This window comes from Psammomys obesus, unplaced genomic scaffold (genome assembly GCF_907164565.1).
Source record: "Psammomys obesus unplaced genomic scaffold, mPsaObe1.curated_primary_1811, whole genome shotgun sequence".
In the NCBI taxonomy this organism is placed as follows: Eukaryota; Metazoa; Chordata; class Mammalia; order Rodentia; family Muridae; genus Psammomys; species Psammomys obesus.
Window position 1 is genome coordinate 4,211,775 of NW_026585691.1, and position 26,324 is coordinate 4,238,098.

At 49.2% G+C, this 26,324-nt stretch overlaps 1 protein-coding gene across 4 annotated transcripts in view; it reads left to right on the top strand.

Moving 5' to 3' along the window:
* The first annotated feature begins 279 nt into the window (after positions 1–279).
* The window catches only part of Ca12 (carbonic anhydrase 12), a 52,811-nt gene continuing 26,766 nt past the window's right edge, over positions 280–26,324 (top strand). For all 4 annotated transcript variants that reach the window (XR_008719157.1, XM_055598782.1, XM_055598784.1 and 1 more), the window contains exons 1-2: positions 280–428; positions 3,825–3,845. Coding sequence is in view for 3 of the 4 variants with exons in the window: in XM_055598782.1 (XP_055454757.1) it covers positions 344–428; positions 3,825–3,845 (106 nt within the window). In the remaining variant the exon portion in view is untranslated. The remainder of the gene's footprint in view (positions 429–3,824; positions 3,846–26,324) is intronic.

Below are 26,324 nucleotides of genomic sequence, written 5' to 3' on the forward strand. Positions count from 1 at the left end.
AAGGGCAGTGACAGAACGCGGCCACATCAGTGAAGTGAATGCTACATGGTCCCTTGACTTCCCACAGCTCCTGGGGGGAACTGGCTCCTCAGGTATAGCCGTGGCACAGCGGGCCACGGAAGGCCCTTCAGTCAGGACTGCAACTCACCTCGGACCTGGGGCTCCTGTCCTCCGGTAGGCTGGGCGCTCTGCCCCCGCCCTCTGCATGATGACATCATGTTTAGGGTTGAGTCGCGGCATAAAAATCAGCCTGGGGGCAGCCAGGAACAGACACAGCCTTCGTCCCAGGCTGCGCCTCACAGCCCCAGAGCGTGTGGCAGCTTCAAGTCGCGCCGGGACAAAGATGCCCCGCAGCAGCCTGCACGCGACTGCCGTCCTCCTGCTGGTGATCCTCAAGGAGCAGCCTTCCAGCTCAGCCCCCCTGAACGGTAAAGTTTCCGCTCGCTTAAAAGAAAGAATGAAAGAAAGAGTCCTGTGCGCTCAGCCATGCCTGGGGAGAAGGATTTGCCAGGCTCTAGCAAGATAAAATAAAATCACTGCTGAGGGAGCAGGGGAGGAGCCGAGTGCCTCGCGCACTTTCAAGGAAGGATGCTGGCTTTTCCTCTGGGGTGCACGGCTTTGCTGGGCTGGTTGGTTGCCTTTTTAACGACGCCTGGTGTGCAGTTGGGTGTCACTCTTTTCTGAGCACCACTAGCTCTGGAGCCCGGGCTGGGAAACTTGCTCGCCAGGATCCCGGAACCACCTGCAGAGCGCGGAGAAATGCCGGGCTTCTCTAGGGCTATGATCTGCAAGCAGGGGAGCCAGGCTGGCCTTCAGAACCCTCAGAGGCCTGACCCCCAGTCACCGTCCTCCACCTGGAGGACTCCACTACCCTGAACCTCCGTGCTTGTGTACGTGCACCCTTATTTCCAATTGTAATAAGGGGCTGAAACCCAAAGGGGTGTCAGGTTGAGGCGGGAAGAGGAATCCGAGTTGTGGGCTCGTGTCCAAAGCCTGGATAATTAACTCCTTTGGAACAAGAAAAGGAAAGCAAGCTTTAGCCTGCCTCTCTCTCCCTCAGCTACTTCTCTGAGGGAGAAGGTGGTGACTAGGTCCTGCCTGTGACAGTGGGCCACACGTCAGGGCAATACTTGTGGGCGTACAGTTCCTGGGCTGGAACATTGACAGAAGGACCAAGAGTGACCATAACGGCTGAAAAACAATTCTCCCTGGCTAGGCAGCAGGGAGAGAGCATTGGTCCTGCTTAGTGATATCAGAGCACTGTACCCCTTCCTCCTGGAAGTCACTGTGGAGAAGGCTGGACCTCTGGGCAACAGGCCACCCCTTTACTGAATCTTCACCTCCTGGCTGGTAGGGTCTTCCTGCTGCCCCCTTTCCCATGCAGTCAGGAAGAAGCAGAATATGGGAGAAGTTCCACAAAAGTGGGGGCCAGTTTTAAAAGCTGCCAACTTTGGCTAGTCTATGGAGCTTGAGGTTGAAGTTCACCAGAAGTCGCCTTAGTACCATGCACCTCACACAAAGGAGAGAAGGCCTCTCTATTGGTCTTTCCTCGCACATCTGGGGTTCTCTCTGTCTCTTCCTCTCTGGCAGCTGCACCCCGTTCTCCTCTGTTGCCCCCCTCCTGTCCTCCTCATCCTCCAAACTGGGTTAGGGGGCGCTTGCAGCAAAGCCCCACTTTCACCTCACACCAAGCAGTTTCAGCTCCCTCTAGGCTCTAAGCTTTTATACTGGTATTTATTGGGCAGGTTTCTTGACTGCCTCGGGGGATAAGGTCAAACAAAATTCACTGATGTGGACAGAAGGCCACTTAACCCAAGGTTGGGGCTGGAAGATCAGCTGAGTCAGGGGGTCAAAGTGTGCTCTGCCTGATACTCAGGGTGGGGGGTTGACATTTGTGGAAGTTAGCCTAAGAAAAGCCCTTGGTCCAGGGGCAGAAGCAGCACAAGATGAAGCTGAAGGTTCTGGAGACAGCGTGGAGCTCATTGTTGCTGTGGTGGAGGGCTGGTTCGGTGAACTCCGTTAAGCCTGCTCTGCCTGACCTGAGGGCAGAGAGCCTGACCAGCTCACTCTGCCTGGAGGTGGTGTCATCGGCTCCTGGAAGCCGCGAGCACTCAGGGTAGAAAGCAGACAGGGCAAGCCCCTGAACCCCTGGTCTTACTTTGCTGAATACCCTTCCCTCAGGGCATCTCCCTGCCCAGTGCCAGCCAGGTTTGCAGGTTCTAACAGGCACGGCTGAGCTGCCCAAATCTAGCCTTTTTGGGAAAGGTAATGGTTCGATTCTAGGAAGAACGTGACCCTCAACACCCCATCCTGATCCTACCCCTACCTTGGGAAGCTCCTGAAATTCATGGAAACACGGTACAGAAATGACAACTATGCTGAGACTCTTAGTAGGTATAAGATCTATGAAAGCTCATTTTACATCACTTGTGGAAACTAAATTTTTCTCTTCCAAGATAAAATGTCAACAAATAGTACTTGATTCTACAAAATCAAAGTGAGAACAATATAAACATGTTTTCTAAGGGTATAGAGAAAACAAAGAATTATTCAAAAGAATCCAAAATGGTTGTCCTAGGTTGCAAGTAAATGGTAAGTGACTTTCAGGGGATTGATATTTGTTAAAAAGCTTTGTAGAGCCATCTGACTCTAAACTGTGGGCAAATGTCTCATTTGATAAAAATTACCAATTAACTTTGAAAATTAAAAATGAAATTAACACACAGAGAAACCCTGTCTTGAAAAACCTATAAATAAAATTAGCAGTGAGGCAAAGAAATGAAACAAGGAAGTAATAGCACCAAAGAGGGGGAAAAGAGATGAGGTCAACATTAAAAAGAAAGAAATAAAAAGGCAAGGTGCTCTTTCAGCTTGTAGAAGCCATCATTGGCCTGAGTAAGAAATTCTTGCTCCTGGCGAGCAGCCAGCTCCTCCTTGACGCTACGTTGTATTGAGAAACAAAAGGGATCCAGGTTCTTAGTGTCCCAGCTATTCCTCCAACCACAGAGACACCCAGAGACGCCAGCAGAGAGGTGCTCAGGCAATATACTGCTCCCTAGTTACACGTGTCGGCCAGTGTACAGGGACACAGCACATCTCAGCTTGGGGTCACTTCTAGAGGGACGCGGAGGTGGGCAGGCTGGGTGCCGGGAGCAGAGTCCTGCAACGACTGTTTAGGAATGAGGGGCTTGCGGGTGTGGGTGGGAGGCGGTGGGCGGGCTGGGTTATATTCCTAGCATGTTTCCCCTCTCGTCCCTGCCACTGCTGGCTTTGTAACTCAGAGGAGGGCGGCAGCCCCTCGGGGGAGAACCTCTTCGATTTGTAGGTGGTCTTCCGCTCTGTTGTTGAGTGGAAAGAAGCTAAAGAGCGTTTGCAGCAGGGGAGGGGACAGAATGCATGGGCATCTGTCTCTCTGTGAGGAAGGGGCCCACCATCACCCACACACAGGTGTCTACTGGCAGGGGGAGGAGAGGGTGGGAGAGAGAGCCCCACTGAACCAATACTTTGAATGCTTCGGGGTTTCAGGTCACATGAAATTCCCTGTCTATTTAATAACGTTTGGCTTTTTAAAGATGTCTGGGGGTAACAGCTATTCCAGAAGCCTCCTACTAAGTCCACAACCACCCCCATAAACTCTCCATCCTGAGCTCTGCGTGAAGCACAGCTCCGAAGAGTCATGGTTCTGGCTCCAAGTCGGAAGTTCTTATTCAGGGACATTGACTTCCCTTTTGGTCTCACCCATTTAAAAAGCAAATGTGCAGTGTCTTCATCACCTCCTTCAGCTCCGTTGCATTGTGTTTATTTGTTTACTCTCTTCTTTACAGGATCCAAGTGGACCTATGTTGGTAAGTAGAGTTCTTAAATATTTATATATTAGGAGATGAATGTATTTAATAAGAAACCTAGAAATTTGGTGTAGGTTATTTGGGGGATGGGGGTAGTAGGAAAAGCTAGGCTGGTGTTGTTGGAAGAGAAGAGGCATCATTAGAGAACGGTTCCTTGTGAGAGTTCCATTCCGCATTTTCCCCAAGCAGAAAGCCTGCAGAAGGCATTTGAACTGTGGGACTCAGGATTAAGACTTCCAAATTCCAGGAAGGATTTCTCCCAGACCTCCAGCTGCAGGGGCCCTGGCAGGAGAGAACCCTTCTTCTTCGTAGGGTGTGTATCCTACAACGAACAAAGAAGAAAGGGCTCCTTTTTGAAAGTTTGGCTCCGGCCCTAGAACTTAAGCTGTCAGTGTACCTGAAATTAACTTCTTGTGACCATGTTGTAAGTGAGCTGCGGATGCAGAGATGGTCAGGCCTCCGTGGAGAGGAAGGTTCGTCCTCTGTGAAATGCGGTCCAGGGCTTCTGGGGGTCTGGGTCGAGAGCATATTAAGCACCCTGGCCAGTCTATAGGACAGGTGGCAGTGCTGCCTGAGTAGGAAGGGGAAGGCAGACCCCTAGTCCTCTGGCCCTGTGAGTGAAGAAAGCAGAGGTGTTCTGCCCACGTTACAGCCAGGAGCTGCAATGGCTCTGGGCAGCCATGATGAAGGAAGTTGATAATGAGAGCAGAAGCAGACTGCAGGCAAGTCTGACCTTGGTGTGCCAAGACTGGCTCTGGAATGTTTGGGTAGCCCAGCAGGCACAGGAAAGCCACGTTCTCTCAGGCCAAGCCTCCAGGCACTCTGCCCCCCGCCCCCCAGCACTGCATAGCTCCACTATTACTAACGTCTTTTATGTACTTATTATGTGCAAGGAACGTTACTAGGTGGGTGGGTAATTAGAAGGGTATGCTGAAGCTCTGTAGCTGGGAATTACTAAAGTTCATAATTCAAAGCAGGACATAATGGGCAGTAAGAGCAGATTGCAAATGAATGGTCCAGGGCTCTGATTGTCAGAGGAGAGGGCTGGAAAGCTAAGAGACTTCCTGAAGGAACCTGGCTTCTACCTGGGCCTTAAAAGAAATGGGAGGATTGGGCAAGGTGGGAGAAGCGTTGTTGGCACAGATGCAGAGGATATCACATGGGGAGAGGCTGAGCACGCTGGAATTTGAAGAAAGTGCATGGAGAAGGGTTTATAGAACAGTCCTGGGTTTGGACGTTGGAGTGACTAGGTCAAGCAGAGGAGGTGGGAAGGTCCACCTTGTTCTGCATGTAGTGGGCGGTGGGGGCACATCTGGGTTTTAGGAGAAAGATACTCAGGCAGAGAGAAGGGAGACCCGAATGTGCTGGACCTCTGTGAAAGCTCTATTCTGTTCCCTGTCTTCATACCTACCTTGCAGAAGAACAGGATGAGAGTCTACCAAATGAAGAATAGACAGAGTTAGGCTGCTGGGCCCCTCAGGTGCTCTCTTTCTCTCTTTCTCTCTCTGGGTGTGTGTGTCTTTGTGTGTTACAATGGAGGACAATTGGATTCTATGATTCTATGGGCCTTCTAGGCTTCACTTTCCCCATATGCAACCCTGGGCGTGGAGTTGTCTAGATCAGAGTTCCTCAGATTATATCTTGGCACCAACTACATCAGAATCTTCTGGAATGCCTTCTGAAAATGCAGGTTTCTGGGTCTCAGCATGGATGTAAGGAGGAACCCGAGAAACCTGTATTTAAAAAAAAATATTCCCCAAGATATAGAATTATTTATTCACTTAACTTCTGCTGTGCTGAGGCCTTTAGAACAGTGTTCTTGTGGGTTATGACACCTTTGAGGAGGTCAAATGACCCTTTCACAGAGGTTGCATATCAGATACCTGCGTTACAATTCGTAGTAGCCAAATTACAGTTATGAAGCAGCAATGAAAACACTTTTATGGCTGGGGTCAGCACAACATGAGGAACTGTACTAAAGGGTCACACACAGCATTACAAAGGCTGAGAACCACTGCTCTAGGATCTAGATGAGCACTGCCCACTGAGCCACTCTCCAAGCCTGAGAGAGTCCCATGCACCCTTAAAGGGCATATGCAGAGGCTTCCCAAGATCCTTCTCACCAGAGTTGGCTCGCCCCACCACGTCTTATGGCATTACACACACATAACACACAAGCCAGGCCTCTCCCAGGCTCCCTGTGTCTCTGCCACAGCCCCCAGGCTTTGGGCAGAATAAGGTGGGAACAGAGCCATCTCAGCAGGTGCAGCTGCCAACAGCGTTGGTTTTGGAAGGGCTTCTTTGTGTAGCCACGTATCCCGGCCCAGGACTGTTCTTCCTGATCACTAGCCCTGGACAGACTGCCATCTGCACTGTGCAGTTAGAATGGCTCTGTGGTGAGGACAAAAGGCAAAATCTGATAATGCGTGGCAAGAATGTTGGAAAACCTGGCCTTTTTGTTGTTGTTGTTGTGAGACAGGGTCTCTTCTTAGCCCATGCTGGTCCCCAAATTCATCCTCTGTAGCTGAGGATGACATTGAATTCCGATTCTCCTACCTCTACTCCCTGAGAGGTGGGATTGCAGGCTTGTGCCACCATGTCCAATTAATGTGTCGCTGGGACTAGGCCCGGGGCTTCGTGCTTATACTCTACCAAATGGGCTACAGACCCAGCCCAAATCTGGCTTCCGTGAGGGGTGCACAGTCATCCCTTGATGGGCTTACATGCAGGAGGACAGAAAGGACAGCTCAGTAGGCAACAGGTCCAGGCTGGCAGCTGGCAGTTGGCATCTGTGCCCAGAATGACACAGGTAGAGAGCAGGCCGAAGTCGGTGCTGGAAGGCAGTGGTTTCCCAGCAGGAAGGGCTGAACAGAACATGACAAGCCCAACCAGTGCCATGCACTGTTTTCTCCAGGGTCCAGAACCCAGCACACAGCTACGCTGAGTCACCTTGCTCCGGCCTTCCCATTACCTGATGCACAAAGCAGCGCTTCTAGAAGTCTATGGAAAAGTAATTCTACCCCTGTCCCTGGCCCTGAGCCACCACGCTAGCCTCGTGATTGATCTCCAGACACAGGACCATCTTCCAGCCAGGATGGGCCGAGTCCTGCCCCCTCTCTGTTCCTGGGCTGGCTTTAGAACTTTCCAGGCTCAGTCATAAGAGAGGAAAAGAAATGGAACCTACCCCTCTGCCCACCCCCATTTTAAGCCAGTGCCCAGTCAGCCCTGCAGAGCAGTGGACTTTACCTGATCCGCTGCTGAGTGGCTGACTGGCAAGTCAGGCTGTCATGTGAGCAGAGGACAGACTCCAGCCTGCTAAAGCTGGTCTGGGAGCCCTGGGGGTGGTGAGGAGGAGGTGACTGGAAAGTGGCCTCAGAGGCAGCTGGGTATATTCAGTTCCTTGACAACGGGTTCAGTTTATGAAAATCCACTAAGCCGTTGGCTTATGATATATGCGTTTGCTTATATATACATTAGATTCAATGCAAAAAGTGAAAGTTTGCAGCTCTCTGGTAGAGTCATTTTCCCAATAGGCAGGTTTTGCTAGTCTTATGTCAAGAATATAACAACAGCAACAACAAAATCCCACTGTGGGCCAGAGAGACGGCTTGGTGGGCAAAGGTGCCTATGGCCATGCCTGACAACCCGAGTTGGCCCAGGTGAGACCCACATGGTGAGAATGAGAAGGAGAGAACCAACTTCTGTAAGTTGTCTTCTAACCTCTACACATGGCACATGTATGAGCATGCACATGTCCACATACATATACACAACACACACACACGCCAGTGTGTTTGAAACAGTGGAGTAACCAAAAAGGAACGTCAGTATTGGAAATGCTGAACGAAGAGCAGAGAATGGTCATGGTGCCAGACATTGGTTTGGTTGTCTGCAGATCTGAGCTAGCATAGGAAGAGATTCAGGCGCTTAAGATGAACCTTAAAGACATCACAATGTTGGGAGACACGGACACCCAGGCCTCCCCTAGAGAGAACCACTTCCCTCCAAGTCATCACCACACAGAGCATCTGCGGGGCTGGCCTCTCCATTCTGACATGTGGGATTTGGGAGCAGTGGGGGCTTGACTGTGTTGGGAGGGACGATGGTGGGCTTCAGTAGGACACGGGACTTCCTGCCTAGCGCGGGACAGCTTGGACAGCTTTGGCTTGGGGAAGATTTGGTGTGTCCCAGGCGCTGTCAGGCATTCCCAGCACCACGGTCCTTTCTCTGAGGCTCTGTTCCTCCCATGCACAGTGGAGTCTCCGTCCTAAGGAGTTTCCTTTGGAGGGCTGGGGAGATGGCCCATCCAGTAAGGTGCTTACCAACCACCCAAGCATGAGGACCTGGGTCCCATGCCCAGGAGCCACAGAAGAGCTGAGAGGGGTGACACATTTGTAATTGGAGTGCTGAGGAGACAGACAGGCAGATCCCTGGGGCTTACGGACCGTCCAGCCTAGCCTACCCGGTTAGCCCCGGGTCCCAGTGAGAGACTTTGTCTCAGAAAACAGGCTTAGCAGAGTCTAAAGAAGGATGGTGGGGACGGACCCTGGCTTCTACATCCATGCACACACACACGTGTGCATGCTCATCCTGCACACACAGGAGCATGAGGAAATGAGGCTGGGATCCTCCATAGCGGCAGACATCCTGCCCACATCCCTCACGTCCTTCGGGCCCTGCCTCCACCTGCCCTCTGCTTGCCTCTGCTGGAATACCAAGCTGCTGCCAACACACGTGCCCTGGGGCCCTGCACACTCCCTTTAAGCCCTTCTTAGAATTTAGGACCCAGAAATGGAACACGGGAAAGGAGGCTGGGAGGCAAACTTTACTTGCTACCCTAAAGCAGACATGGAGACCTATGAGACCCCACCCCCAAACTGCGCTAAGAGCAGGCCTGTTGAAGCCAAAGGAAGGGCTGAAAGGCTGAGAACGGCAGCTGGGGGGCACACACAATTACAAGGGAGAGTTAATTAAGGGGGTGCATGTCTTTCACCAGGGTCCCACAGCTGTCATCCTGAGCGTGAACAAGAGGCCCAAAGTATTCCTCCAAGAGTTAGAAAAGGCCAGACACGCTTTTCCTATTAGAGAACTGAACCTTGTCCCTGTGTCAGCGGATTTCCCTGAGGCCAGCAATCTGACCCACTCTCATTTATTGAATCTGGACTCCAGTCTGAGTTGCTGCTAATTAAAGCTGTGACGTGCAGGGTCTGTTGGGGTGTGGTGTGGTCTGCCCACTTGCAACCGTCCTCATCTTTCCTGGGTTGCAGAACTGGGGCTTGAGTGTGTCCTGGCAGGCCTCGGTCTGCGGCTCCCCAAATTCCTGCGTCATAGCTACAGCGGGCCTTACCAGCCAAGTGAGAGGACAGAGGTGGCAGTATTCGTGTCTACAGTTGGGTGTGATGACTGTGGGTGGCTAGTTTTGCAGAAATCTGGGATGTAGACGTGTGGAGATTTCAGAAGCTGGCAGGCCTGGCGCATATCCACTCGGCCACTTTCTGGCTGGTATTAGGAAAGTAGCTTGACTGCTCTGTGCCTCAGTTCCTTAGCTATGAAACCGGGAGCGGTGGCATCCAGTTCAGTGTGCCTCAAAGCATGGTCCTTGGGCCAACTCTACCAGCCTCGGTGTGACTATTAGTTATGCAGAGCCTTGGCCTCGCCTGCAGGCCTGTCCACTGATGGGGAACGCTTCTGGGTAGCCATTATTTTTAGCAAGCCCTTTATATGAGCCTAGTGTTTGCTCACATTTAGGCGTCATGGGGCTGAGGTGAGGATCAAAGGAAATGATCCATGGAAAGAGGCTGCCTTAAAGCTAAAAGCTGTGTCTTTGCACCCAACACACAATGTGGATCTCTCTCTCGCTCTCTCTCTGAAGTATGGTTTTTATAGACAGTAGAAATCCTTTTGTATTCTTACTAAACAAAGGATACCTAGTTAGTTAGTTAGTTAGTTAGTTAGTTAGTTAGTTAGTTAGTTAATATTTATTACAATTTATTCACTTTGTGTCCCAGCTGTAGCCCCTCCCATACCCAGGATACTTATTTTTGAGAAGGGGAGAATGGGACAGAACACATAGAGCCCCCCAGCCCAGAGCGTTCCTTCTGGCTTGTCCTTCAGACCAGGATGAAGATGGGTCTAATCTTCCTTGGCACTTAGACACCATGTACCTGTCTGCACATCCAAGGCCACTTCAGCCAAGCGCCAGTTTCCCAGGAAGCAGGCTCCATCCCGGGTGTCTGAGCCTAAGAATTGGAGTGAACTTGGCTTAGGGATGGCGAGGCTCTGAACTACCTATCCCTAGATCCATGCAGGGTCTTCATGGTTCGCTCTGCATCTGACCAAAAGTGAGCTTTAATCTGGCAAAAGAGCTGAATTCAAAGCTGGTGTGTGTGTGTGTGTGTGTGTGTGTGTGTGTGTGTGTGTGTGCGCTCCAGCAGGCACTAATAGGTCTGGTTTCTATGAATGTGTAGCTCTGTTTGGCATTGAACTTGTGATGTAGACAAGGCTGGCCTTTGATTCACAGGGACCCCCTGGTCTCTGCCTCTCTAGTACTGGGATTAAGGGCTAATTAAGGATTAATTAAGGATTAAGGGTTAATATTAACCACCATGGCAAGGAAAACAGCTTAACAGAGAAGAAGGGTTTTTCGTTTGTTTGTTTGTTTGTTTTTGTGTTTTTCTCAGGGTTTCAGAGCTTTTGCCCGCTGTCTTCATTGCTTTGGGCCTGAGGGAGGCAGGACCTCATGGAGAAGAGAGGGGGACACGTCCGTGTGTCTCCTCCACAGACACTCCCGCCTCCCGCTGGCTCATGCAGCTATGAACACGCTGGCAGATTACTCTATTGATGAAGTTACTGTCATGGGAGCCATACCTCTCCATAGCAACACATAGCAACTGGGGACCAGACCTTCAATACACGGGTGAACACGTCAAATCCGGACCACAATGGCCAGGAAGAAAATGGTTTGCAGAATGCTTTAGAGAAACCCACGGTGTCTGAGGGGGATAGACCCTCTTTCCTGGTCATTTACTAACCTTCCTCTGCCAGGCACTCCTGCAGTGAAGAAGCTATAGAGCACCAGCAAGGATTTTCCGGGATAGCATCATGGGGTGTAGACAGAGTAAAGGCACCTGCCGTGATCAAAGACCCAGTTTCGTTGGTTCCTGAGTATCTACCTTCCCCACAGTTTAGCATTTCTGAAACCGAGATAGCTCTTTTTGAGGCAAGGGTCTCACCGTGAGGCAGGTTATCTGCCTCAGTCTGCTGAGTGCTGGGATTAGGGACCTACACAACCCCTCAGCGTTTGGGGATAGGTCTAGCCATTAGCAGCATCTAGAACCACGAAAATGTGGTAGCTGTTTCACAAATCTTCACTGAGAAATGGTGCAGAAATGCGGCAGAAAGGGTTAATTTCAACAAGTAGTTAAAGACAAAGAAGGCCAAAGGCTGGGAAAGGCCGTGGCTGTCCACCCTCTGCTTGCAGTGTCGAGGGAGGACATGGACTCCATGGATCTTGAATACAGCTCTACCCAGCTTTCCCTCAGTTCACAGCTCACAAGCTCAGGTGGTGCTGGCTAAGTAGAGAAAGCACTTTTAGCAATGTAATTTATGTATCCTTTTAGTTTACAGGAGTATCACTTTACCGAGCAAGCTTCCCGGGTCCCTGCCAGCCATTTGATTTATGCCAACCAGGAAGGAACACATTTTGGCCGCCACCTCCTTGTGTCTATAAAGTTTGACTCAGGGTTGGCACGCCTCCAAGTCAGACGGTTCTGTTTGGCCCTCCTTACCTTTTACAAGGCTTTTGCAATGCTTTACGTATGACCCAATCTCCTGCGGGACCTCTGGGCAGAATGGGGGAAGGCCCGTGCAGTTCTCGTGGGGACACATGGGGATTCCATGCCAGACAGGCTTGCTGTCCCTCCCCCCGTGATACATGGCCCAGCAGACGTGCCTCGGTCATGATGGGAATGGGCTTTGTTTATTGTACACAAGGGTGACAGGAGCAAGGAGTCCTGGAGCTCTTTTGGAGCAGCCCGTCCTTGAAAACTGCGTGAGAAATGGAGAAAGAAAAAAAGGTAACACTCAAGGTGACAAAGACGTTCTGCAGCAGGTCTGAAGCAGTCATGCGAGTCATTGCTTCCTGTCTTGGCTTTGGTTACCAGGAAGGCCAGGGACGAACACCAGCTCCGACTTGAATAAGTGTCTATTTAAAAAAAAAAAAAAAAAAAAAAAATATATATATATATATATATATATAATTTTATTATTTATTTATTTATGTTTTGAGACAAGGACTAATTTTATGCAGTGCTGGGGATTAAACCCGTGACTTTGTCCATGCTGGGTGAGCAACTGAGCTATGCCCCCAGCCAATTTTTGTTAGATTTTAAGACATTAATATGGTAATGAGCTGGCTACAATGTAATAGTCGGAGGTTTTAAGACCAGGGGTTTTGAACACACCAGAGAGGATTAGTTTACGTCGTGGTGCAGATATTCAGTGAGTGGACAACAAGCACCAAACACGGGGCTCAGGAAGTGGACAAGCACAGGACTGAGCTCTGCTATGAGGCTGGCAGTCTGGAGAGTCAGCAAGTGACAGGTTCTCAAAGGACCGGGCAGAGAGTTCCTGCCTAGGGTCTCAGGAGAGGATTAGGGCAGTGTTTCTCCACCTTCCTAATGCTGCAGTCCTTCCATACAGTTCCTCCTGCTGTGGTGACCTGCTCCCTAGCCATAACGTCACTGGCTACTTTGTAACTAGTTTTTCTACTGTTCTGAATGCTGATGTTGCTACCTGATATGCAAGATATCTGATATGCAACCCCCGTGAAAAGGTCATTTTACTCCCCCCCCAAGGGGTCATGATCCACAGGTTGAGAACCGCTGGATTAGGGGACGTTCACCGAGGCATCATTGTGAGCTGAGTCCTGAAGGTCATGTAAGAGCCAGAGAAGGACACTGTGGACAGAGGGACAACCTGTACGGTGTCAGCTAGGAGGCTGGTCTGTTATGGGAATGACCCAGAACCTCCATAAAGAAAGAAGGAACTTGGAGATAGAGGAGCCCTCCATCAGCCAGCTAAGGAGGCAGCAGGAAGCTGCTGCTAGAGTGCCCTATGATGTGGAAGACCCATGCGAGAGCTTTGAGAGGGACCATCTTGGCTGTGGGATGAAGAATGGTGGAAAACACAGAAAGGGACCCCAGAGGAGTGTGAGGAAAGTGGAGTGGGCTCTGGATCGAGGGAATGGCAACACAGACTTGGACCTGCTGAAGAGATTTAGCCAGCTATGTGGACAGCTAACAATGCAGCCTCCTGTGGGTAACTGCCGTTCCCAGCTCGGCTTCCCTGAGGGCACTACTGCCTGGTAGGCAATAGGATAGGGAAGACGGGGTGCAGATGTAGCCATCCAAACCTCATGCCCATTTACAAACAAGGCCAAGCAAACAGAGTCGGCAAATGTCTAAGCAGAGCACAAGAGCCTCGTCCAGCCAGAGCCAGGTCTCCTGACTCTCACCTGAATCACTTCCCCAGGCATTTGGCAACGCTTGCTTTAGGCTGGGGATTGAAGTCTTACATGACACATCATGCTTTAGGGGAAATGCAGGGATGGAGAAAAAGTAGACCGTGCAGGCTTGTCAGAGGCAAATCACACTTCGCTAAATCGCTTTTCTTTCCCTCAGCGGGAGGAAAGGCTTGGTGGTTAAGGAAAACACAATAGACTTAATACTGGTTGATATAAACAAACATTGGATAGAGCTCAGTGTGGCGTGCTCATGGGAAAGGTGGCTCAGGTGGGGGTGATTGCTCCGAGGAGAAGTCAGTGGCTTCTGAGTCACCACTGTCACTCTCAGCATCTGGGGAAGAGGTGCAGCTTTCTCTGGGAGCCATCCTGAGCAGTGCCCTTTTCTGGGGCCTTAAGATGGCGGGGAATGAGAGCAGAGGGGTGGGCTTGAGTAAAGGAGCCTACCAGCAGAGGGACTGGCCTGCAGGCTCCTCCGTAGGGGTGGAGCAGCAGGTCCTGACGGTCAGAGAAGAGCTGGGTGCAGAGATGGTGGGAGGAGACACTCAGCTCGCCCACTCATGTTTGCACTGCTCTTAGCTCCGCCCCTGTCCAGACACCTTCATCTCCTACAGGCCTCCCAGTTTGGTTACTGGGTTGCGTGTTTGTGCTTCACATATGGCTTGGCTCCATCTTAAAGCCTCTCTTCTGCTGGCCGTTCCCTGAAGTGTGTCCACTTTTGATAGGCCTGTTGGTGAAATGAGACCATCTGCAAGGAGGGGACAGGGAAGGTCCCTAGCTCGAAATGGATCTCTGGTAGAAGACTTGAGAACCACAGGGTCTGAGCACAGTCCTTGTACCTAACTGCCTCATGAGCCTGGGGACTGTTGGTGAAGACCTTTTCCCCAGGGGGCAGCTTGGGATCCGGATCTCACTGTGTGCGGGGCTCTGTTCTCCAGCCTTTGAGTGCTAATGGGTCAGTGAGGGGCCATACATGCCCAGAAGGACAGTTACTTGGGCGGGGCGTGACCATGTGCTGGAGGAGGTATCCCCCTTCCCCGTGGGGGCTGCCCAGGATCCAGGATCTTGTGACTGGCTTGGGGGTGGGGGCAGGGGAACTCGGGAAACATATATCTATGGACGCAGCTCTGTGATTCAGAAAAGGCACTGAGGAGAAGACACTTGATCTAGGAAGGTAGGGTTTCAAAGGATACACCACGCTGGAATGGAATACAAAGCCAACCGCTGTACACTGGGCATAAAACAAGACATGCAGGGAGCTCTAGGTGTGTTTTAGGGTTGAACCTAAAGGAGAGGACCTACCATAAAAGGCTGGAAACTAGGCCCTCCATCTGGGAGGATGAAGAACGGAGACGCTTCGGTTCTAGAAGCCCTGCGCTCCAGTAACACAGTTCACCTATTGTTTAGACCGTTCTGAAATGACACCCGTTCCTCATGGCTGCCTGTGAGACGGCGGTTTCTCCCTGCAGTCTGTCAGTGATGCTCTGAGAATCAAGGTCTCACAGCTAGCGCAGCTGTGAGTGGCAGCCCGGGTAGACGGCCTCGAAGCCTTTGGTTTCCCCACTGCACTTCGTACCTTTGGGAAAGACTGTTAGAAATAGTCTATGAACAAATGTTATCAAGTAGGACCGTCAAAACAGCATTCACACACACACACACACACACACACACACACACACACACACGTGCTCTAGGGTTGGCTATCAGAAAGGCCTTCCCCATTGTGAAACCTAGGAGCACTGGGTCAGCTCCAGGGGCCATTCCAACCTCACCTTAGCTCAAACCCACTCTGGGGAAGGGAAGAAAGTTCACGTCTTTTTGTTCGTTTTGTTTGTTTGAGGCAGGGTCTCAAGTAGTAGTCCCGGTGGCTTTTAACCTGCTAGGTAGTCAAGGATGACCTTGAACTCCTGATCCTCCTCTCTTGACTTCCTAAGTCTTGAGATTACGGTTGTGTGCCGCTATACCTTCCTGTCTGTAGGCTCTGGGGACTGAACGCAGAGCTTCCTGTGAGCTACACAAGCTTCCTGAAAACCTAGCTGCAGCCCAGCCCAAGCTCATGTCTTATGTTCAATTCTTACCTTTCCTCATTTCTGGTCTCCCCAGGGACCGCTTAATGGGATGTCTTATTATGTAACAACCCAGTCCCATCCAGCTCTAACCTGTCTCATAGGCTTTATCTCCTGGTCACTTCTCACCACTTCCCAGACTGTTGAGAAGTCATTATGGTGGACAAGGACTCCCACAGTTCTCGGCTCTGCCTTGCTAGTCCCTGGCCCTGTGAATAGCCATATGTCTCAGTTAGGGTCCTATTGCTATGATGAGACCCCATGACCAAAAATCAAGTTGGGGAGGAAAGGGGTTATTTTGCCTACACTTCCAAATCACTGTTTATCATCAAAGGGAGTCAGGAGATGAACACAAATGAGGCAGGAACCTGGAGGCAGGAGCTGAGCTGAGGCCATGGAGGGTGCTGCTCACTGGCTTGCTCCTCACGGCTTGCTCAGTCTTCTTTCTTGTAGAACCCAGGACTGCTAGGCCAGGGATGACACCACCCTCCCCACCAATCAGGAATTAAGAAAACACCACACATCTGGATATAATGGGGCATTTTCTTAATTGAGGTTCCCTCTTCTCAGTTGACTTTAGCTTGGGTCAAGTTGACATAAAACTATCCAGCACAACATGTTACTCCATCTTTCTGAGCCCATTTACCTTATCTACTAAGTGAGAGCAAGGTACCCGTAGTATAGGGTAGCTGTGCACACATAACTATCTCAGAACTGTGATCCAGCCCTCAAAGTTCCTGTGAATTCAGTTGCACAAGAGCATGGCTCCGTCCTTTGCCTGTGTGCTCCCTGTGGCTGCTTTTTATGCCACAACAGCAGAACTGGATTTCAACAGAGACTGTGGAACCTGCAAAGCTGGAAATCCTTCTGATCTAGCTCTTTGTAGGAAAAGTTAGTCAACGCCTTATCAAGGAGTTGCCCAGAACATGGTTAATGCTCAGTGAATCATGGCTTTGTAGAAAGAGCTTTAAACCCACTAAGTCCTGGAGTTTAAGAAAATTTAAATAGAAAACTAACTCCTGCAAATTGTCTTCTGATAGCCTTACTCAAATCACAGCATACACGTGATCTCTCTCTCTTAAAAGAAAAAGAAAGAAAGAGCAAAAGAGAGAAGAGAAAAAGTGTGGAGGGGAATCCAGAATAGACACGTGTTGTCACTGTCCCCTGAGCGTGAGCACTGTGTCCTGCCTTTTCAGATGGCAGGGAACAGTGCCATCCTGCTACAGGCACCCGCCTTGCTTTTGTGGGCTGTGGTCCCCCGTGACTATGTCCCCTCACCTCTGAGGCCAGGCCCCCATTCCACCTTTCTGCCCATAATGACTGCCAGTGAGAGCATCCCCTCCCTTCCCCAAGTTCTCAGTGGGTGGAATCTGGTCCCTCCTTCCTTGTCCCCTGGTGGGACAAGAACAACCCTGTAGTCCAGGGCTTCTTGAATTTCTTTATGACTGAGCTTTGCAGTGGGGTATTTCTGTCATGGAGTGGTCCTGTGCCTTGCAGGATGTTTCTCAGCATGCCTGGCCTCTGTCCAATAGATGCTGACAGCATGCCCCTACTTGTAATAGCCAACAACATCTGTACACATTGCCAAATGCTCCCCTTGGGGAAAATTGCTTCAACCGAAAATCACTGTTCTTGTCTAAAATAACACCGCAGGTGAGGCAACAAGAATTGGGTCCGGCGCAGATTAAGTTTGTGTTTGGAAAAGCAGGGTTCTGGGCATAGAGCCACTGTGTGTATGTCTGATTGGCCCTGTTGCTTCACTCAATAGAATGCAGAGGACTCAGCTCAACTATAGCTGATGCTGCCCGCCTGGGTAGCTTCCGCCCCTCCCCCATTGTCTTATTAAGATGTCTCCCCCTTCCCTTTCTCTTGCTCTCCTCTTCCTTCTCCTTTTCGGCAGGGGATTGCACCCAAGGCCTTCTGTATGTTAGGCAAGCACTCTACCATGAGCTACAGCTTCAGCTAAAAGAAGGGTTTAGTGTGTGTGTGTGTGTGTATGTGTGTGTGTGTGTGAATGTGTGCGCTTGCGTATGAAGTCTGAGATTAACACTGGTTGTTTTTCTCTGTCACTTTCCTTCCTATCTATCTATCTATCTATCTATCTATCTATCTATCTATCTATCTATCTATCTATCTACCTATCTATCTATCATCTATCTAACCACCTGAGACAGAGCCTCTTATCTAACTTGGAGTTCACAGATTCAGCTAGACTAGCTGGCCAAGATGCTCCAGGGAGCAGCTGCCTGTCTGTCCGTCCCACCTTGGCACTGGGGCTGTGGATGTGCATCAATGAGCCTGACGTTTGCATTGGCCTTAGAGATCTGAACTCAGGTCCTCGTGCTTGTATGGCAAGCACTTTACTGACCGAGCCATCCCCCCAGCCCAGAAGGGTTTTCAAGATGCCCTCTCAGACAATAGCAGGAAGGCTGCTCTAGGGTGTGAACATGCTTATGACTCCAACACCCTGTGCCAGCTTGTCAGCTTCTTCGTTTTCATACTCTGCCCCACTGCAGAGGGAGTTTTGGATACTTGTGTTCATTTATCCTTCCCCCCGCTGTTACCAATTTGCTCTGTGGGCTGAGCATTTGGTATATAGGGGGATCAGAGCCAGAGCCTTGTTCAGAGTGGACTGATAGTTAAGGAGAAGTAGACATGAAGACAGGTAATTACGGCAAGATGGCTCAGTGGCTAAAGGGGCTTGCCACCAAACCTGAGTCTGATCCCTGGGAATCACATGGAATAAGAAAAGGTCATCCCAGAGGCATCTATAAGAAGAAAAAGCCAAGGAAAAGCCACCAAACAGCCCACATTAGGAAACAGATAACCTTGGACTGGAGAGATGGCTCAGCCATTAATAGGTTCACAACCAAAATGTCATAAGACAGGTAGCCTCCCAGAGTTTCTGAGGAACAAGAGATTTGATGTGACGATGCAGACAAAGCCATGTCCTGTAAAGAGTGAGAAGTTTTAGAAACAGCTGGGACTGCAGGGCTGCTTAGAATGATACACACCCGTAATCTCAGCACTTGGGAGGCAGAGGCAGGAGGACAAAGAGTCTCAAGTCAGGCTGGGCCACACAGTGAGATCTCATAACATGGAAAGGGAAGAGAAAGAAAAGTATCAGGGGCTGCAAGAAAGAGCATGAAAACGAGGAGAAAATGAGGGTAAAGGAAAAAGCATTTGGATCCAGTGGTCTGTGGACATGGAACTGAGCATGCCAAGGTCAAAACAGGAGGAAGATGCACAAGAGGGCTGGCAGACTCGTGTAAGATAGTCAGAGCAGAGAGAAGCCAGACCAGGAGCAGAGGGGAGGTTCTCACTGGGTGGACAACCATGGAAAAGCCACAACTAGTCATCAGTCCAGAGTGACATTCAGTGTAGAGATTCCAAATTTCTCTGACCCCTGTGCAAATGCCACTCAAGCCACGGCCTCTGGTGTGTAACAGTTGAACCCTGGGAAGGTGGTTGAAGAGAGGGAATGCAAGAGAGCAGAGTGTTTCTGTTGGCAGGCAGGCAGCTGCACCCTGAAGAAAAGCACCTGTGACATTCGTAGGTCTTCCCCTCTGCCAGAGAAGCGGCTTGCCAGGGGCCTCCGCCCAGTGTTTACTCTCCCACCGCTCTCCTTTCCGTGTTATCATTACATTGTCTTACAGCTCCTGATATTAAACGTTTTCTCTTTCTACCCAGGAGCTTGCTATGAATAACAGCCTTCTTGATCCGCAGCCTTTCCCATTAACTGTTTTCCAGGTCCATTCACAGCTTGTTTTCTGAAACCTAAGAGGGAGAACCCACTGATGTTTTACTTTAGCCAACAACTACTTTCCACAAAAGGACAAAAGCAATTTTAGCTAGAGTCAAATACTTAAATTTTAATATGATCAACCCTATGAACGAATGGATAAGTAAATTGTAGTATGTACACAGAATGACATAGTACTCAGCTGTAGAAAGGAATGAAGAGTGAATGCATGCCAGAAGGACAAGCCTTGAAAATACGATGCTAAATGAAAGAAGCCACTCCGAGACCACAAACTACGCAATTGCATTTACATTAAATAAAGAACAGACAACTCCATAGAGAAAAGAAATGGATTAGTGGTTGCCAGGGGCTGGAAGGAGGGAGAATAGGTGGAACCTATTGACTGGTTTGAGGAGACCTTTGGGGATGATGAAAATGTTCTGGAACTAAACAGAGCTGATGGCTTCACACTGCTGTGAATATTTTATTCTTTGTCTATTATACCACACACAAAAAAGAATAGTTACAAAATGGGGCTAGTGAGATGGGTCAGCAGATAAAGGTGTTTGCCACCAAGCCTGACCATTCCTGGGACCCATGTGGTGGTGGGAGAGACTGATTCTTGCAAATTATAATCTGACCCCCCCCAGAGAAATAAGTAAATGTAATTTTTAAAAGTTTTAAAAGGGAGTCTAGGGTTGTAGCTCAGTTGGTAGAGTGTTTGCCTAGCATGCGTGAAGTCCTGGGCTTGGTCCCCAGCACCACACAAAACCTAGTGTATTTGCACATGTCTATAATCCAGCACTCAAGAGGTAGAAAGGCAGGATCAGCAAAGTCCAGCCAATGGAGTCTATGATGTGACAGTGAGCGCCACGGCCCTAAATCCAGAAATTCAAGGTCATTCTTAAGTTTGAGGCTAGCCTGGAACATATGAGAACTTGTCTCAAAAAAATTTTTTTTGGTTATTGTTATAAAACAAAACAGCAACCTTGCCTTGACACAAGAGAAAAATGCAGCTCTGGCTCCAACCACAGGCCTTCGATAGGCCGAGGGCATCCAGCAGCTCTTCTCAACTTTAGCTAAATATTAGGATCACCGAGACAGCTCAAGGCCAGTTAAGCAAAACCTCATAGCCAGGGACAGGCAAGATTAGAAGCTCACAGAGGTTCCTATATGTGGCAAAGGTTCAGAAATACAGCATTAGGACAGTGGTTTGCAAATGCAGAGCCAGCCCAGCAACAACTGCACTTCAGGGGATGCTCCGGACACGTGGAGTTCAAAGCTCCATCTCCAAACTACAGTGTCGGAAAGTTTCAGAAAGACTCAGAGGCCTGGGTCGTAACAAGCAACCACACTTCTGAGTCTAGGCCGTGTGAACCAGAGCGTTCTTCAACCTTTGAGTAAAAGTCTAGGAGCCGCTGTTGTATGTTTGGCTCTGTGACGGCTGTTGTGAAAATGTAGAGGCTTACCCAAGCCCTCAGGCATCCTGTGGGTTAGGCTCTCCCGGTAAGATGGGCCTTTTATGGCTGGGTAATATTCCATTGTATGTCTATGCCACAGTTTTGCTCATTCATTCCTTTGTTGATAGATATGGATTATGTGCACTATTTGGCTTTATGAATACTGTTGTTGTCTGGCCAGGCTGGTGGCCACGGTCTGCTGTGGGTTCAGCAGATCACATGTAGCACAGTTCCCTTGTCAACGAGTCGAAGAAGGCCAGCAAGAACACCTTGCACTGAGCTTGCACAGGCAGCTGCTCATTTTCATTAGGAGGCGGGCTAGCGTCATGTTAGCAACTTGCTGCACTAGTTTGTACTGACTGTAGTTCCTTTATTCAAGTGTTGAACACTTCAGGATGTCCAGGCTCGTTAGCATGAATCTCATAAATTTATAGCAAGCTACCAATCTAAGCAGTGAGTCTTAGTCCTTGGCAAGCACCAGGATCACCGGGGAAGTGAGACTCAGTAACAGGCCCTGTGCCCACTTCCAGAGTCTGGTTCAGTAGGTCTAGGCTGGAGCCTGAGAGCCTGCATTGTTCGCTTGCTTTTCTTGTAACTTGCCTTTTAGCCAAAGGTGACCTTGAACTTCTCTCGTTTCTACCTCTTGAGAGTTGGAACGACTCCACTAAACTCCACGACACCTTACATGGTGCTAGGGACGGAATATGGGTCTTTCTGCATGCTAGGCAAGTGTTCTGCAGACTGAGCTACAGCCCCAGTTAGAGCTCCAGGGAGATGATGAGGATAACAATATTTCTTTCCGAGGAGTCCCTTAAGAGCCACTCGATTAGGGTAGAAAGGCTAGCATTCTTTTGCCCGGTGTAGTTGCTTCGGGGATGAAGAGCGCAAAGGGCCTGCATAGCACAGAGGGGGGCAAGGATTTCGATCTGCACTAGAGGGTAAGCAGGTAGACATTCTGGGAAGCTGCAAAGACGGTTACCCACTGGAATGAAAAGGAAAGGTGAGAGCGGCACGCAGCACTCTCAGCGGGTGATATGGCTTCTCTGTGACCAACAGACTCAGACAGCAAGTCCTGAGGGCCGGCCACGAGGGTGGCTGAAACGAAGGAGCAAAAGCAAATAGATAATTTACCTTTGGCATCTTGGAAACCCCACCCCTTCACTATAAAGAGCTTCTCTCCAGAAAGAACCTGACAAAAGCCTTGACGTCAGAGTGTGAATAACCATGGAGCCCTTTTGTCCCTTACCCCAGCAATATTGGAGAAGAATATTGGAGAGGATTATAGGCAGGTGGGAGGGTGGGTGGAGGGACAGGAGGAAGAGAAAGCTTGCAGTGGCTAGCAGGGTTGATTGAGAACGGCACCTTCTCACCCTCCCAACCTGCCCCGTCAGCTCCTCACACCAGGTCAGGAATAGAAATGATGGCAGAGAGGGGTAGACTCCAAGGCCCAAGCTGATTCTAATAAAGATAAAATGTTGATACAAAAGATGAGTTATGCCTCTTTAGAAAATTCCATCTATTTTGTTTGGCCTATAAGGTAAAATCCAAGGGGAAAAGTGGCTTGTTGGGGCCGCCCACTTGCAGCTTTATAAGTATTGAGTCATCCTGGCCCTCTAGCCTTTGCTCCCTGTCCCAGGCAAGGCCTAATTCATCTATAACATTAACAAAGGGAAAGTTTCCATGCCAGTGTGACTCCTTGACCTCTGTTAGTAAATAACACAATCAAAAGGCCACAGCCATCAAATATTAACCCATGGTCCTGGCAGCTTCCTCCCCTCTGGCTGGCTCTCGCCTTTATACTTGTGTCTGACACTTGATAGACAGGGGAGCAGGCCAAGTCCAGCCAAGGTGTGCCTTGATTTGCTATGAGAAGCCATATTCTTTAAAATAACTTCCGAAGTGAATGCCAGGGACAGAAATGTACTTTAAATGTATTTTTAAAATGTAGCTTCTATAGCCAAACAACATCCAAGAGATATGTGGTTTGGTGTTGGTTTTGGAGGGAACAGAGGGCCCCTTCCCTTCTGAGTGGGATTCTGGGGGCTTAGCTGCACTTTCTGTGGTTTCAGCCATAGGATCAGGACTGATGGATGGCCTCTCCAGGTGGGTACCATCCCCCTGAGAAAAAGACTTCTTCAACCTCTGATGGCCCATATACAAGTAGGTGTCAAATGGTTCCTGCTCAGCCTCACCAGAGCAGCTTCTTCCGTGGGAAGAATGCGGACGCCACATTCTGTCTGCATGCAGGCCTCCCGCACACCTGATGCACACAGCTATCAGCTTAGGCAGGCCTGTAGGTCTCAGGCTCTCCATCTGGAAGGCTGCTCCTCCATCTTTGTGCATGGGCCATTTCTCCTGTTCTTTAAGTTCTTTAATGGCACCTTCCTCAGGAAGTCTGCTTGTATCACAGCCCAGGAGCACTTTCTCTGTTTCCTCCGTCATGGCCCTTGATCAATTCCTTCACAGCACCAGCCGCAGACTGCGATCATTTGACCTGTAGAGCTTGCTTGTTTGTGACTCATTCCTGGTCTGGATCCCTGGAATGTAACTCTACAAGGACAGAAAGTAGATCTGCTTCGTCATCCATCACTAGGTGTAGTAGAAGGCACCTTTGTGAGGAAATGAATAAGTTAACGTCAAAATTAAGTAGCAGTCCAAAAGGGAGATTTGAGATTTTCTCCTTCATTCAGCATATGGTTTCTCAGGTGTGTGTGTGTGTGTGTGTGTGTGTGTGTGTGGACCAGAGGCCAATCTTGGGTGTTGCTCCTCAGGAGTGGTCCACCTTATTTTTGATACACAGTCTCTCACCAGGACCAGGGCTTGCCAATTTTAGGCTAGGCTAGTTGGTCAATGTGCCCCGGAGATCCTCCTGTCTCAGCTTCTCCAGCACCAAGATTGCAAGTGCCCGCACACCTCGCTCTTCACGTGCAGAGGCTCAGACTCACGTCCTCACGTTTGCAGGACGAGTGCCTCACTGAACGACCTTCCCGCCCAGCCCCTGCACTCTGTTTTTACTGTAACTACCACCTACCTTGTTAAGTGGACATTCGTAGTCGGCACGCAATCACTGGTCATTTGCATGCACGCTTATGTACTAGGTCTAGGCTTGGTTTTATTCTCCCTGGATCTCTGAATACAGCAAAACTAGCCAAAGCCTTGACGGACTAACCAAAACCTACACATTTTCACTGTATGGAAAATATGACTGTTGGTTGGCAAAAAGTCTCACCAACATCTAGAATGTCAACTTTGCCACACAGGCAAGTTCTGATCGGTTGTAGCCAGTCTGGAGAGACATGGCCAATTGCCAGGCAGCTGCCTGCCTTAAACATTCACACAGACACCCAGGGCACTGATCTCAGAGAGTGTGACCAAAGTTGAGGGCAGTAGGCAAGAAGACTGAGAAACCAATTTTTAAAAAAGGACTCCAAGGGCCAACTTCAAAATCAGAGACAATGAATATACTTTTTATTTGTTATTATTGTTGTCAACCCAAACTCCATACGATCCTGTCAAGTCACAAACAAAATATATTTTCTTTAAAACTCGGGCTGGGGAGATGGATGAGTGGTTAGGAGGCTTTGCCAGGGACTCGGGTGTGAGTCTCCGCATCCATGACAAGCAGCTCACAATAGCCTTTAACTCCAGTTTCAAGGGATCCAACTTCTTCAGCTGGCCTCTGTGGGCACCTCACTCACAAGCATACACCTACACCCTTACGCACACAGAATAAAAAATAATAAAAATTGTTATTAATCTTGAGCACACAGGATAGCCAGGGAGAAACTGTGAACAAGCCTTTTGGGTAATGACATGGTTCATGCTTTTGTTATTATGATATATGCTATAATGCGGATGTTTGATATATAGACATAAGAAATTACTTAACCCACACATTTTTTTTACCCAGACATCATGTCTGCACACAGGTTATAAGATTATCCTTCAAGCATTCGCATAAATTATTTGTCCAGAGCAATAATGCATCTACACGCTGTGTGCCTAGATGCCTTCTGAGCACCGAGGCTACAAACAAACTCCCAAAATTGCTTTTTGAGATGGCCAGGGAAATTTGAAAACTTGTGGGGTATTTAATGATATTAATGAATTATAAACAGATTTTACATGTGGAATGAGATTATGGTTTAAAGAACCCTTGTCTTTAAGGAAACATAAGCATTAGTAGTGTCTCAGTCAGTGTTTCTATCGTTATGCTAAAACAACATGACCAAATAGTACATAGGGAATGGCTTGTTTTAGCTTACAAGTCCCAGGTCACAATCCATCACTGAAAGAAGTCAGGGCAGCACGAACCAAAGAGGACGCCATGGACTGCAACTTCCTGGCTTGCTCCCCATGGCTTGCTCAGCCTGCTTTCTTATCCAAATCAGGATCATCTGACCACCGGTGGCACTGCCCACCATGAACCAGGCCCAACCACATCAATCATTAATCAAGAAAATGCCCCCACAGACTTGCCCACAGGCCAGTCTGGTGGGGGTATTTTCTTACTTGAAGTTCCCTCTTCCCAAATGACTGTAGCTTGGGTCAAGTTGACATGAAACTATCAGGATTAGCAGACTTTCTTCTATAGTTGGGAGACAGAATGGCGTAAGTCAGAGTACAGTTCAAACTACTGAAGTCATGAAAGGATGGGACATGGTCTTTACACTTACACTCTCTGTCTCTCTCTGTGGGGGGTGTGGCCTCATGTAACGTAGTCTGGCTTTTACCTCCTGAGTCCTGGGATTACAGGCATGCCTGGAGTTACGCAATGCTGAGGACTAAGGCAAACCATCTCCTCTCTCGCTTCATCTCCAGCCCATACTATGTGCCTTTACTTTTGTTAGTGCTTAAAATGTTCTGTAGTTAAAATTCAAAACAAGATGCAATGGGTTGACATCTTGTTGCAATGTCTGATATCTCAGCACTGAAGAGGTCTGTCCCGTTTGCGACCAGCCTGGTGTACATTGTGAGTTTCAGGCCAGCCAAGGTTACATAGTAAGACCCTGTCTCAAACAAAACAAACAAAACTTAAACAAAGGACAAGAAAGCAAAGATACTATACACACACATATTTTTAATAGCTACAGATGAGTACAGGATTAGAAATCACACCTTGCTTTTAGGACAGCTGGCTTGCTCTTGCTCTGGGTCCACTGCAGAATGCCAGGCACTCAGACTGCTGTCTTCTTATAGCTGATTGTCCTCTCCCATCATCTTTGCAGCCTGCAGAATCTCAGAATGTCTGGTTGGGGTTTTCACTAGCTGGGAGTCATTTTCAGACAGGCTACTGTGTTCTGGTCTGCAGCATACAGTGAACCATACTGTCTTCAGTTCTGGATGAATTCTGATCTTACAGTCTGGAACTTGCCCCCACCCGAATTCTGACTGCTCCTGTGCTGAAAAAGCTGTGGCTTTCCAAAGCTCATCTGTGTTTCAAAGCCCAGTTCAAGTCTTGTCAAAGCCAATGTCTGCTTCTCTGTGGCTGAACTTCTCAACCTGCCTGGAGATTCCCACAGTGGCCATGACTCAACCCTCTCTGCACCTGAGTCACCTGAGGCTATCTCCAGACTACAGCTCTCTCCAAAGTCTCAGGCCTTTGAAGGCCAGTCCCTACGAACACATAATGGCAGTTACAAATCATGGATATAGATGGTCTCTTAAGCTCACTTTAGAAATTCAGCCAAA